A 15,346-nucleotide genomic window follows, 5' to 3' on the forward strand; every position below is an offset into this window, starting at 1 on the left:
AAGCGGTTTTCGGTATTTCAGACAAAAGAGTTTTAGAATTCAGAGTACACCATCCTTTAGTGAGACTTATGTTTGTTGATGGGCAGGCCTCGAAATACCCAAAGGCACCCACAACAATTGACACGGTGCCAAGTACTTTTGCTGTTGTGCCCTCTCCAAAGTACATATGTACCAATACAAATTCAAATTTTCCTCATAGAAGTTCCCCTTTATACCAGAGGAAAATTCTATGGCCCGAATGGGTTCAAGGTGATTGCTTAGTAATATGAGAAACAGGTAAATAAACTTTGCCAACCAGGTGGTTAATTGTTCATGTTAATTGGTGAAAAAAAAGTGGCTGACTCCCTCAAATATATTCAAACACTTCAACCAGTTCTGAAAACAATTCAATGGTTAATGATTAATTGATTGGTTTTTTTTTTTGCCCTAAAAGATGTAGCATTTCAGAAAGGATTTGTGTTCCCCACACAGGCGGGGTGCTAGAAGTTGGCATACGTGTATTAACTACTTACAGACAAACAACCTATGACTATCTGAAATCATAGACCACATAACCTGCAAATTGTTAGATGGTGTTCTACCCACAAAAAAAGGAAGTTTTCCCTAAAATTATCTTTAAGATTGTCCTCTGAAATAAATATCTGAAAACATTGAGCCGTGAAAATGGAATAACTGGCTGTGACTTTCAACATTGTCTATTTAGCCTGTGAACTTCATAAATTCAATAATCAAAAAATTTGAACAATTTTTAAAGTACTGGCTTTGCAAAAAATTTGCAACATCAATATTTAAAAATAACACTGAATTAACAGTCAACTTCCACGTTGACCATCTGTACTTGTAATTAACCCTTCGTGAAGTTAGATGTGAGTAATGTCGTCTGGTACACTGACTTGCTTGTTCATAAGTGACTGCTTATAATTGGAATTCCTCTGACTAGAGACATACCTATGTTGCATGATTTTAAGGGCAGACTTTTGTGTAAAAGTCGAAAAGGGCCATAGCTTTTGCTTTTCCATTTATTAAGTATACACGTAGGTCCTTTTGGTTGGTAAAGCAGTTTACAAACAGCATATTATATTTTCTAGTTTTGTATTAGACAGCAAACACCCATACACAATTTGGAATGAATGTGTGTAACAGTAACACAACCTCACCATGGCTTTACCAATCTAGAGGTTCCTTTACAAAAAGTTGTCCTGAATACTGGAGTGCGTTTTGGCGACCCCAACCAGAAACGTTGGCCATCGGTTGAGAGTTTTCGTGTGTTCTGTTGAGCGCGGTGACGATGCTGTTCAGACCAACCAGTAACCTACTTGTTGAGTTGGGGTCGCCAAATCGCACTCCTGAAGTCTGGGGAATTCAAACTCGAGTGTTCACTAGTGACCAATCAAATCATTGTAGCAGACATTATTCAAAATCTTACTCACAAATAGCCAATCAGGCTGTACTGCACATATTTACATCATTTGGTCATTCTACTCCAACAGAGTTGCAGGCTAATAGACCTTTATCACGCTGTCACCATCTTGGTCATGTGCCCTGTTGCCATAACGGTAATGAATGCTAACATTCATTGCGCATACATGGCACCAGACTATTATTTCGTCCAGCCTCAGTTTGGTTACAATGAGTTGGAATGGAGTAAAATCAAGATGGCTACGCCATGATAAAGGTCTACAGGGCCGTGTCACACATGGCAACCTTTACAGGCTACTCTTGGCAGTGCAGGCTACAGGACCACTTTATCCAAAGGCAACCACAGCAATTGCCGCGGTGCCCTGTGCTTTTGCTGTGGTGCCCTCTCCAAAGTACCAATACAAATTTAAAGTTTCTTCATGGAAGTGCCTCTTACCACAGGAAGATTGCTATGGCCCTTCAAGAGCAAAGTTCAAGGCCTGGGCACAAAATCTTGCAAAACAATTTCAGACGATTCCAAAGAATAAAACTCACTTGTGAATGCGTTTTCTTCCTGGAAATTGCCTGGAATTGGTTGCCGGTAAATTGCCCTGTGTGACATGGCCCTTTAGACGGGACAAAATTTGCCATAAAGTTAATAAGCTATTGTAAAAGTATTGCCTTAACTGATGTATGTTCTTCAGATCAATTCATCGACTTCAAAGCTGATCATCGGTGTTCGGGTAGGGAAGAGTAGCGCCCTCATTGGCTGGGATTCCTTGCGAAGTTTCAAAGTTCTTGTCGAGTTGTTGAATGTAGTAATGCAGTTTTCAGGGTGCAATCCCACCGGGCTGCTAAGCAGGGAAATATTGCCAAGCAAAAATCATTGAGAGAACCAGCCATATGTGCAAGAACATACCTGTGGCATCTTGACTGCTAACCTAGTTATGCTATGGGGAATATTGTCGGTATTTGGCAGCGGTATGGAATTAGCCCCGCCACAATACACAGGCTTGCTATTTCTTCTTCGCTGATGCTTCTTTCTTAGTCTCCGGCTGTAAAAAAAGAAAGAAAAGAAAAAAGGGTTAGAGCATTAAATGTGATAAAGAAGAATACAATTAAAATCAAGCATGAGACTTGCCTCAAGGATGGGACTTGTCTCAAGGATGAGACTTCTCAACTCAAGGATGAGATTTTTCTCAAGCATGGGAAAACAACTTCTTTCTTGAAGACTACATTTACATCAACCTCTCCCCATCACTCATTACCAAGTGAGGTTTCATGCTAACAATTATTTTGAGTATTTCCACTACCTTAAACTAAGTAAAGGTTTTCTTGTGCTAAGCAACTGAACAAGTTTTCATTGCTGATAAGCTTTTATGAAATCAGAGTGGAGGGGTGGAGGGATAAAGGGTGGCAATGGGGACATGGGTGCAGAGGGGCAAAAGGTAAATAGGGGTAGTGGTGCAGGGGGGCAAGGGTGCAGGGGGGCCAAGGGTAAAGGGGGGCAAGGGTGCAGGGGGAGGCAAGGGTGATGGGGGACAATAGGGGAAAGGGTGCAGAGAGAAAAGGGTGAATAGGGGTAGTGGTGCAGGGGGGCAAGGGTGCAGGGGGGGGGGGGTGCAAGGGTATAGGGGAGGGCAAGGGTGAAGGGGGACAATGGGGGAAAGGGTGCAGAGGGGAAAGGGTGAACAGGGGCACTGGTGCAGAAGGGGGAAGGGTGCAGGGGGCAATAGTGGCAAGGGTGCGGAGGGGCAAGAGTGAATAGGGGCAATGGTACAGGGGGCAAGTGGGCAAGGGTGATGGGGGGGGGGGGGCATGGTTGCAGGAAGGCAGATCAAATTTACCGGTAGTATTGAGAAGGAACAGGTGAGGTCCTCAGTGACTATCATGACCCCGGCAGCGTTATCAAACTCCCCACAGTAGTTGGGCGCACTGAACAGCGTCACTAAGTTCCTCTTCTGGAAAAACTGGTACCCGTCTTCCACAACCTAGAGGAACAAACAGTGATTGTAAACATAAGAGAAAACATAAGGTGTACAGATAATAAAAAATAATATATAGCAAAGTCTTATATAGCGCACAGATCTACCAAGCAAAGGTACTCAAGGCGCTGAAGTACATGTATATTATATATATATATATACACATGTACAAACTTTCAGAAAGATATGTTATTGCAGTGATGAATTCTAAGACCCAATTATTTAGCACCTACATATAAGGGTTTTACAAGGTGCTACGGCGCATACAGCAGCCACAGCCAGGAACACCGTGGCCAACCCCTACCTTTTCGACAAGTGCACTGGGTTCATTTACATGCGTTACACATGGGACCAACGGCTTTACGTCCCATCCGAAGGACAAAGCAATGGTTAAGTGTCTTGCATAAGGACACAAGTGTCACGGCTGGGGATTTGAACCCACACTCTGCTGATCAGAAACACTAGAGTTTGAATTCGGTGCTCTTAACTGCTCGGCCACGAAACTTCATGTAGGTGCTCCTTGGTGAGACTTTTGGTTGAGATTGTCGGGAACGAGCATCAACATCAAGACTTTGAATCGATCCCCCATTGGTAAGGCTGACTGCTTATATGTCTCCTTTTTTAAATCCGTCCCCCCCCCCCCCATTATTATTGGCAGCAGTTTCTCTTCACTGCATTCCGTCCTAAATGGCAAATTATTGCATAAACAGACAAAGAAGTCATGGACATACCACGGTAAGAGAGTGAAAGGCTTCCGGCAAAACATTTATAAATGCATCGATACTGAATCAATATTACGCATCAAGAGATGAACATTTGCATTAAAGAGGGGCTCCAAGCTCAATTTCAGCTTTTGTGATCCACACATTTTCCAATAGATTGATCCCCCTGCTTTGTAGCGAAGAGCGCACTTACACGCCCCTATCCTGTTCGTTATTTTGGTAAGCGACTCCCGAAATGGCATATGTGGACCAGTTGTATCTTGTATTGTGCAAGGGGACAACTAATCAGGCCAAGTTCAAATAGAGATCAGTCCTTATTCAAATAGGGAAAAACATTTCAAGTCTCTAGCAATGCGTTGAAATGGTGTAAAACCCACAGTGTTTGAAACCCTTCACAAGCAATTTTTTCACAAAATCACAAAACAAATGATGACGTCACATTTCAAACACATTTGTCTTTTTATGCATTCTTGATCTTTGAAAACAATCAGTCATAACACATCTTTGGAAACTATGGACCATTTGTCTGTTTGAAAACAATCAGTCATAACACATCTTTGGAAACTATGGACCATTTGTCTGATGGCGTCATGTATCATTTTCGAACTGAAGTTGCGAGATAATAATGAACGAAAAAACACCCTTGTCACACGAAGTTGTGCGCTTTCCGATGCTTGATTTCGAGACCTCAAAATCTAATTCTGAGGTCTCAAAATCAAATTCATGGAAAATTAGTTTTTTCTAGAAAACTAAGTTACTTCAGAGAGAGCCGTTTCTCACACTGTTTTATACTATCAACAGCTCCCCATTACTCGTTACCCAGTAAGGTTTTATGCTAATAACTATTTTGAGTAATTACCAATAGTGTCCACTGCCCTTAAAGATAAAACATATCGTACAACACTATCTCTTTTAATTCAGGTAACATTTCAAAATTTCCAAACAACATACAAGTGTTAATAAACTATCCGGCTGTTTGACATCGTGCCAACGTCAAACTCCCAAGTACCCTTTCACAGAACCATTGCCAGGCTTTAATCCACTGGAAACAAACCCCATAACAATTCAATTAACAACAGAAACTAACGACATTCCCAGATTTCCAAGAAGAAGACAAGCGAACACCTGACAAAAATCCACACATTTCAAAAACAGGTCTTTGCACTTTCACTTGTCAGTCTTTCAATATTGTTGAGACATAAAATCCTCCACTTCTAAAGCTTTATCTCTTCTTTTCCGGCAAAATGACAACTGCTGAGTATTAATACAGCGTCAATCTGACAATTAGTTGAGGGCTGAAAATTGAATGTCAAGGAAACTGAAGGGTTCTGTCAGACGCTTGATGGGTAAAGTGAGCCTTGGACAGCAAGCAGTACTGAATTAAGACGTTAATCCCAACCTTTCTGCGTTAAGACTTTTTTTTTTTAATGAAGTTCACTGACACGTACATCCTCTGCGTTAGGATTGAAACATTATAACAGAAGTGGAAAATGATTTTGTTTTAAAAATACCCGGGAATGCGTAATGACAATCCATGGTGATTTGAAGCAAAAAGTCAGTATGTCAAACTTAAACAAAGATCATTAAGTGCAATCTCCATAAAATGTACGATTTTATATTAACCTCCAGTGAGCTGGACGTGTTGGTTAGTTTGTCCATAGTGTCTGTCCATGGGAATGGGAACAAAAGCTTTTCCTTCACCCCCTGGCCCGATCACACAGGCCCCGATAACGAGAACGAAAACGAGAACGATAACAATGCACGCCCTCAATTGGTTGAATAAGCGTGGGTGTATTCTGCGTGTTGCAATTCAACCAACTGAAGGCGTGCATTCTCATCGTTCTCATTTCGTTCTCGTTATCGGGGCCTGTGTGACCGGGTCTTAAATGTTGTCCCGTTTTTGTGTGATTAATTATCCAGCCTTCATGTTAATTGTTAGTATTACTGCTACTTTTCTGATTCGCCTTAATTTTTTGCGACTTACATCTCAGTAAAAAATCAAGTGCCACTGAAGTGAATAACACCGTCATGCAACTTCGAAGGCGCTAAGGCATCCCTATTTAAATGTCGTCCCTTTGACGACTTTGTCTACCATAGATCTCCAAAACCATGTATTTAATCATGGCAACATTGACAAAAATGTAAGTACATGTATCAACAAATTGTGCCTGCAAGAAGCCCACGCTCTGTGGCTCTTTTGTAAACATGTGATGTCACAAATTACATGGTCTCGAGATAGACGCATGTGTAAAAGGCCGACAAACAAACCTGACCACCAAATAGAGCAACATACGGAGTCTGAATTATCTCCAAGTACAATGCACCCACTATAAAAGGTCAAGACAATACAACCGTCTGTGAATTCCATAAGAAGCCGCACCTTCCTTGTAATTGATCGATCGGCAATAACTAACGAGTAAATTTCCTTGCTCAGCGCAAAATTCACAGAGAACCAGTATTAATAAAAAGTAGGCAAACATCACATTGTGACTGGCTGGAAAGTATTTAACAGCATAGCCAAATCTGTCCGTAGTTAACTAATTTTCTCGTCTGTTTGAACACATGATGCCATGATGGTCCGGATGAAGTCTCACAATTGAGCAATTTGAAGATCATTAAGGTCCCCGGAGAGCTGAATGCCAACGATGTAATCAAGTTAAGAGAAGGTACACCTGACTTTCCTGACGCGCAACAATTAAAGAGAACATTGTGGAAGGTGGTACTTTTTTCTTCTTGGAATTTGTTTACTCCTGAAATGCTTTTCATTCACTTTTAGGAGGAGCAAACGGCTCCCTGTGATGTATCAAAACAAGGGTTGTTGTCTTACAAATGTTAAAGGGGATTGTTTTCAAGGATCCGTACTGGGCAGCTTGAAGAGCAGTGCCCCATTTTCAGAGCTGCTTAATCACAACAAGCAGTCAAGCACAACAAAACTGTGCTTACTAGAATAAGATTACCAGCCAAAATACCATGTCACATGTACAATATGTGACCGGTATTCTGCTTACTTTTGCTTGACAGAAACTTTTTAGGCAACAATTTCTACATTTAAAGTACCTCCAGGAAATTTGGCCCTGGTCACATTGAAGTGAGACAATGTTTAAGGTTGTCCACGATCTGGGAAATGTAGGGATAGTGAAGGCCTTCACCTCGTCAAAAAAGGCTTCCAATGGTTCCTTGCTAGGTGTCCTGCTGCTGCCACAGATGGTATGTCAGCCTCTTCACAGAAGTGCTTGATGTCTTCCAGCCATCGTTTCCCTGGTCTTCCTCTGGGTCTGTTTCCTGCAATGTGGCCTTCTAGAAGTATTTTGGGGTATTGGCCATTGCCCATTCTGTTCACATGCCCAACATACTTGAGTTTAGTTTTCCTAATTGAAGTTGGAAGATCTTTATAGTAGCGAAGCAGTTCACGTACTCTTGTGTTGCGAAGTCTGTCCCTTTTGGTGACCCCCAGTATTTTCCTCAAGCATGCCATCTCGAAAACCCTTTATCTCTGTTCATCCGCTTTCTTTAGTGTCCATGTTTCGGAGCTGTAGGTGGCTATTGGTAGAGCCAAGACTCTGTAAAGATTAAGCTTGGTTGAATTCTTGATGTCTTTGGATGTCCATATAGAGTTCAGCTTTTGCATGGCTCCCATGGCAAGTCCATTTGTGACTGCACTTGCCATAAGCTGTGCAAGTCCAACATATACCAATGTCCTCTCTCTAGTAGTGTAATTATGTATCGCTAGGAAGGACCAAAAAAACGTGTCTACACTAAAGGAGCGCTGAAATTAGAAGGATGATTGTATGGAGGTGCAGTGTGTGTGTGACGTCATAGCCTTTGTTTTTGTGTCAGCGAATTGCTTGCGCACACGCATAGAAATGCATACGTAGGTATCGGAGGTGACGTATTTTCTGTAATAGAAATAGGCATTTGCTCATGGTCTCCTCCTCAAATTGTGCCCCGCTTGATTCACTCGTTTCAGTTTGGTGGTGCCACAACCATTGAAGGATGTTGTCTACCCAGCACATCTTTGGTCAGCCCATCCCATCCACAACAGGTGCTGCCATACCGCATGGCCCAACCAAGTCCTCCTATGTGTACAAACTTACAGAAACCTTCTACATGTGCATGAACTTCAACATGGAACGGAAAGATCCAGATCCAGCAAATCAGCAATCCCAAAAGATTGCAGTTAATCGACTCGATTGCACTTAAAAAATAAGTGAGTAAGTCCAGACCACTATATTCCAAAATCCAGAAACCTTGTTACCAAGCTATAATGTGGGATGAAGGCACAATTATGCACTTCAGTGGGTCCCATGGCATGATCTTAGAATACACAAGAGATTTCCAAAAATTAGTTTAGAGGGTTTTTATACCTTTTGTAGACCAAATTATTTTGCAATGACATGAATCCCTACTCAATGTGAATGAAGATGTACATAATAGATGTTACCTCAGTTTCAGCTTCTTTTAGTCTTAAAATTTTGTGAGGGAAAAAGGTGCAATGTTTTCAGGGGAGTCTCCTAAATCCTTGGTGAATCTTTTTTTTTTTCTTCTTTTTTTATCACAAAGCAATTTTTTTAGGAGAGTCGCGTAAATCCGTTGAACATGCTAAAACAATTTTCAGCCCTCAGATGAAAATAATATTTGTGAAAATTTTAAATTTATTTCTCAAAAACTACAGAACCTCGGCAGGTAATATTTCAAGAGGAGCTCTCTGAGATGAAAATAATTTTGGTCCCATGAGACCAACATGGTTTTAAGCATTTACAAACGTAATTTCATGACATTGTTTTACTCAATTGTCAAAAACTACAGCACCTCAGTAAGTAATATTTGAAGGGAAGCTTTCCACAATCATTATCTTCAGACCCTTTAAGTTTAATGTAAATCTATGGACATTTTGAAAAAGTACCCAAATCCGTAAACTATGTATGATTGAGGCTCAGGTAGTCCAACTTTAGTTTACCGACAGAGGTTAGCTTTTTTAGGTATTTAATTTTACCTGATGGGCTCTGACTATTAGACTAAGATCGTTCCGCTTGAGAAAATGTCGTACAACGTCTCCACCGAATGTGTAGGACACCCCACGGTCATTCTCTCCCCAGCCAGTGATGTCCTGCAAAAAAAAGAAGAACAAAACACAGGGGACAATTAACCAATAATTTTATGACTAAACAAATAAACAGGTCCAAAAACACGAACACAGACAAAGCCTTCACAACTGCCGGCCCGAAACTATGGAACAATGGAACCCACCTGTTCCCAGTTACTCTTTAATTGTATTTGTTTTTCATTGCCTGTTGTTGCTGAGCGCCATGATCTAGATGGAATGGCGCTATACAAATCTGGTTATTGTTATTATTTATTAGTATGGGCATAGGACTGCAGTCCTTGGATTTCATTCTACAAGGGGCACTGCAATGTTCCTCTGCTAAGGGGCACTTCAATGCCAGAAAATTAAATTTGTATTAGAATTTTGCAAAGGGCACCGCAGCAATTGCATTGGGTGCCACAGGTTACCTCGAGGCCTGTAACAGATTTCTCCGAACTCAGACTTACAGACTGTACTTGTTTTTCAGTTAATCATGATAATTGCTAACTATAATGTTGGTGTTTTGTGGGTTTTTGGACAAACAAACAAGCATTCTTCGGAAACTGTGTATTGAAGAAAGAAAAACATACCTAAAACAAAACAGGTTGTGTAATATTTATCGATCTCAATAAGTCATTGCTTCAATTACAAGTTTCTACATAGGGCAGTTGATAGCACTTTCCCCTTCCCTCCAGCACAACATGGCAATTCATAAAACAGACGTTTGCACTGACTAGTCTACTAGGCCAGTCATCTGTATAAACCTGACTGTTGGCCTTCATCACTATTGAGTAGTCTATTAATTAGAGCAGGCCTGGAATTACCCTCAGACCCTCTCAGGCCATGGCTTCTGTTGCCCCTGTTCTTGGCCTTGGGGCCCCTTTAAATGTTTCCCACAGACTTTACAATTTTCCAACTGAGTGCCCTTTGCAAAATGACAATGGCCTTGCCCTCTCAAAAATGAAATTCACAGCCTCTGTTGCCCTTAGTTTTGGACTCGGGGGCCCCTTTAAATTTTTCCCCATAGAATCAACAAAATTTCCAGCCGGAGTGCCCATTGCAAAATGCCAATGGCCTTGCCTTCTCAAAGTTGAAAATCAAGGCCTGTTAGAGTAAACCTTCAGTTCATCATTTCTGTTCTGGTCTTTACCAGTAATTGTTTTACGCTGAAAAATAAATAATCACTACACGCTGAAGAAGGGATATATTACACACCACTCACATCTTGAATCTGAATCATAATTATCCGAGAGCCTTCTAAAGGTAAAGCATTCCTTTGGTTTTTAGAACCGTTCGATTGTTTAAATCCTATATAAACTTAAGTGTACATGTACATGTACATGTATACAATAGTACAATAGCAAGAGATCCCACCCACGTTTTCGATTCAATTTGGGAAGCGGCAGCCAAGGGATCACTGTGTAATATTTCAGTGTTCATTTCAAAATTACTGACAAAGCCCAAGCTAGAGTTTAAAGACACTGGACCCTATTGGTAATTGTTTAAGACCTGTCTTCTCACTTGGTGTATCTCAACATATATGCATAAAATAACAAACCTGTGGAAATTTGAGCTCAATTGGTCAACGAAGTTGCAAGATAATAATGGAAGAACAAACACCCTAGTCACACGAAGTTGTGTACTTTCAGATGCCTGATTTCGGGACCTCAAAGTCTAATTCTGAGGTCTCGAAATAAAATTCGTGTAAAATTGCTTCTTTCTCAAAAACTACGCCAATTCAAAGGGAGCCGTTTATCACATTGTTTTATACTATCAACAGCTCTCCATAGCTTGTTACCAAGTAAGTTTTTATGCTAACAATTATTTTGAGTAATTACCAATAGTGTCCAGTGCCTTTAAGCCGAAGTTTCAAAAAGGTCTTATGGAAGGCAGAGTGACTAGTGCACAGTTCACCGAGCTAGTGGCTAAAATGAATCCCCGGCTTAAAAAGAAACCTGATATACTTTTCAATTTGTACGGTCGGGAACATTAATGTGGTCGGTATTCATGAACTCACATCATCAGGATCTGCCCATAGTAGATCGCACACCAGGCCATGATCGGGAATGTCTAGCGGACGATTTATATGACGGAGTTGATCAACGGTAGACAGGTCCGGGGACAGCCCTCCGTGCATGCAGAATATCGTGCCTTCCACCAGGGCAGCTGTGAAGAGGGGAAGAGAGAATGAAAGATTCATGAGTTGTTTTAAAATGATGATACCTCTGCATGAACCCCCCCCCCAGCCCCAAGAAAAAAGAAAAACAACCACAAAACATAAAACAAACCAACTCCCTTGGCATTATTGCCTCATACATGTACATGGACAGGCCTGATAATTCACAGAGGCACCAAAAGCAAATGCCTCCACGCCCCTTGGTCATTGCCTTGGTGTCCTTCAAATGCTTCAGTAGAAATTTCAAATTTCCTCATAGGGTGCCCTTTAACAAGGAGAAAATACCTGCCCTTGCCCTTTCAAAAACTGATGCCTGCATGTGTGTCAAGGTCGAATCCTGACTCCTGAATCTATCAGAATGAAACAAAATAATTTACATTGACACGCATGCCTGGAATTTCTTCTTTAAGAGGGCAAGGTCATTTTCACTTTCACTTTGCAAAGGGCACTTCCACCTGAAAATCAATGGTAGACTTTTTAAGGGGCACCATGGGCAAGACATTGGGGCAACCTTGACCTCAGTGTAGTTCAATGCCTGCAATAAAAGTACTATAGTATTTTGCTTGAAACACACACACAAATATTATAAACCAAGTAAATCAAGACTTCACTATGTTTTTTTTAGTGGCATACCCATTGGTTTTTTAACACAAAATCGAATGGACGCATCCCGAGATTGTCAAACAACCTGATCCCCCTGCTGGCAATGCCTAGATACACTGTATGGTCACTTACATACATGTACTATACAGTGTGAGAGGAATCGTGATGATTTTTACCAATCAGAATAATGTGTCACATCATTAATAGTATGCAGGGTGACTGCAATGAACCGCGTCCAAGCTGCATGAAACCATGGATGAGGACGAAACCTTCTAATGTGTTGGCTAGAATCTTTCATTAGACACGTACACGTTCGGCAACTGCCCTTTGGATGGCCGCATCAGATAAGCCCAGAGCCCCGGCCAGGTTCATGTTTATTCCTCTCTAAGAACAGGGCCACTGAGTTAGAGTCGCACCGTGTGTTAATGTGTGCAGTGTGAATTTCAGGCGAGGCGCGCAGGTGCACCAAATATCTAAATTGATAGACCATGACTCCAGCCTTGTTTGACGTCAATCCTAGTGCTGAATCGAGCACTTTAGTGTGAAATTCAGGGCTCTTTAATTAGGTCAGCATAAAACTAAAAGCAATAGTCACAAAGTGGCGTGAAGTTATTCCTTAGACCATGTAGACAGGCCTTGAACTTTGCTCTTGGAGGGGCATCCAGCAACTTCCATCAGGTAAGGGGCACTTCAATGAAAATGTAAATTTAGATTCGAACTTTGCAATGGGCACCACAGCAAAAGTAAAGGGCACTTTGAATAGGGCACTTTGGTGTGAAAATTCAAGTCTCTTTAATTAGGTCACCATAAAAGCAAACAGTGACGTGAAGTTATTCCTTAGACAGGCCTTGACCTTCGTTCTTGAATTAAAGGGGCATATAGCATTTTCCCTCTGGTTAGGGGGCACCTCTAATGTCTATGAGGAAAACAAAAACTTGTATTTGAACTTTGCCAAAGGCACCACAGCAAAAGCAAAGGGCACCTTGGCAATTGCTATGGTGTCATGGGTTATTTCACTTAGATTTAACTGATCTGCTATGCTAATGACAATTTCCAACTGTTTTTTTTTTTTTTTTTTTTTTTCCTTTTTGAGTTTTCATCTGATATCGCCTTCTTTTGACCCAACTTCCTCAGGGCAAGTTCAAACACTCCTCAACGTGTTTATAACTCTTGTTTACATCTGACCATGTGATCTCCTCTCAACCAATCAGAATGGATAAACTTTCCCAAGTCACCAGACAAATAATACCCACTTAAAAACTTCCAAAAATAGAAGTAAATAAATTGTCTGCTTCCAAGGGTTAAACTTGATAGAATAAATGAATAATCACATTCATGTCCTCAGTGCAGTTCTGATGAGAAAACTGCCCAAAGTGGCTCCCTATGGATCTATAAATACGCAAGCGTAATGAAACAATCCAATGGAATGGGTTCATAGTGTGTAAAGAAAATGTCAGATCCTTCCCTTTTTGGTCGGGTTTAGACGATCGAAGATTCATGCGTGTGATCAAACACTGCCCAGTCCTCCCACACTGTTTTGATCAAACTCTGTTTTTAACTACATCGAATTCAAGAGGCGTTTTTTAAAGTATTGCAAAAACTAAGCTTGGTAATGTTTTCATTTTAATCCGGATAAAAGCTTCTTAACTTTCCTTTTCAGTAACAACAAATAAAATTACCCATTTTACAGTTCAATTATTTGATGGCAAATCATCTAAAAATTAAAAAAACAATTTTTTACGAAAGATCATTTCTTGGGGAAATTTCATGTTTTTTTTTTTTTTGTTTTTTTTAAATTTAATTCAAAGTTTCAAAGACCTGCTATTGTTGGATGTGAATATACTGCTATCTCAGTCTCTTTTTACACTTACTCCTGTTTCTATGGCAAAAAAGCTTCTCTCTGAACTTGCTTTTTTCTCAAAATGCCTCGGTTAAGGGCATGTTGCTTTTGCCAGAGAGTTAGATGTCAGGTTCAATCGTTGTCCTCCGGACACCTCATTTTAAATTTGAATACATGTATCATGCTTTATACGTTTCTGTGATTTAAACCTTTTCAGACTAACGAGCCAATTCCCAGGAAATTCCTGGGGACTTGTAACACCACTGCCAGCGCCACCCAATGCTTGTTTTACACTGAATGCAATTTTCATGAGAAAAAAAGAACACTCAGTATGCCGTCAAGGGCCAGATTTCATAGAGCTTGCATAAGCACAAAAGTAGCTACAATGTACATGTGTAAGCACAACAAAATTATGCTTACCAGAATAACAATGACATAAAAACTACCAATTTGTGACTGAAATCCTGTTCATTTCGACTAAAGCAGAAAATTAAGCAATATTTTCTGCTTTAAAGACTATTGGTAAATGTCAAAGACTAGTCTTCACAGTTGGTGTATCTCAACATGCATAAAATAACAAAGTTGTGAAAATTTGAGCTCAATCGGTTGTCAAAGTTGCGAGATATTAATAAAAGAAAAAAACACCCTTGTTGCACCATGGTCACACGAAGTTGTGTGCTTTCAGATGCTTGATTTCGAAACCTCAAACTCTAAATCTGAGGTCTCGAAATCAAATTCTTGGAAAATTACTTCTTTCTCGAAAACTACGTCACTTTAGAGGGAGTTGTTTCTCGCAATGTTTTAAACTATCAACCTCTCCCCATTACTCGTAATCAAGAAAGGTTTCATGATAACAACTATTTTGAGTAATTACCAAGAGTGTCCACTGCCTTTGAGCTGGGGGTAGACATTTCCTGGCAGTTTAAAAAACAAATTTTTAAAAAGGGGGTCTATAACGTTACTCCAGGAATTTTCCTGGGTGTCCATCTAGTGTGAGAGGAGCTTTTTACTAGACAATCATGAAGACCCTGACCAACACCCGACCCGTCAAAATCAAACAGCGTGTTTTGCTTGACACTGTTGGATGTCCTTTCTCTATGGTTGGGACTGAGGACTGCAGTAAAACTGATTATGCCTCACATGGGGTCAGACATACCACCATAAAGTTCAACAGTTTAGATAATGTATTTGGTGTTGGATTTGGTGTTACTGTTAGAGTGAGGAAGGGTCCATAGGTAATCACTCAAGGGAGTTGGTGCCTTAAGTGAGCAATTTGGACACAATGTTCTCATATTATGTTTAGACACCCGGTTTGCAGACCCCCGGGCAACTACTGTACATGTACCTTGGTTACAACTAATCACTATGGCGTACAGCAATACAATACAGTAATCGCTGTGGTGTGTACTTTAGGCTTTGCTCTTCGATTGACCATAGCCAGGAAAATGCCAAATCAGCAATCTGCGAGTTAGTATACACATAATGAATGTTTATGAGTGCAATGGTGCGAATATGTTCATGAGTTGAAAGATGGAATGT

The 15,346-nt window shown here is 40.7% G+C and overlaps 1 protein-coding gene across 1 annotated transcript in view; it reads right to left on the minus strand.

Annotated features, from left to right (window-relative positions):
* Nucleotides 1-1,606: 1,606 nt before the first annotated feature.
* Nucleotides 1,607-15,346, minus strand: part of LOC117292145 (serine/threonine-protein phosphatase PP1-gamma catalytic subunit B-like) — a 51,253-nt gene continuing 37,513 nt past the window's right edge. The window contains exons 5-8 of the mRNA XM_033774078.1: nucleotides 11,206-11,354; nucleotides 9,099-9,212; nucleotides 3,246-3,389; nucleotides 1,607-2,453 (exon numbers count right to left, since the gene is read on the minus strand). Coding sequence (XP_033629969.1) covers nucleotides 2,415-2,453; nucleotides 3,246-3,389; nucleotides 9,099-9,212; nucleotides 11,206-11,354 — 446 coding nt within the window. The 3' untranslated portion in view covers nucleotides 1,607-2,414. The remainder of the gene's footprint in view (nucleotides 2,454-3,245; nucleotides 3,390-9,098; nucleotides 9,213-11,205; nucleotides 11,355-15,346) is intronic.

The sequence above is a fragment of the Asterias rubens genome, chromosome 7, assembly GCF_902459465.1.
Source record: "Asterias rubens chromosome 7, eAstRub1.3, whole genome shotgun sequence".
NCBI lineage: Eukaryota > Metazoa > Echinodermata > Asteroidea > Forcipulatida > Asteriidae > Asterias > Asterias rubens.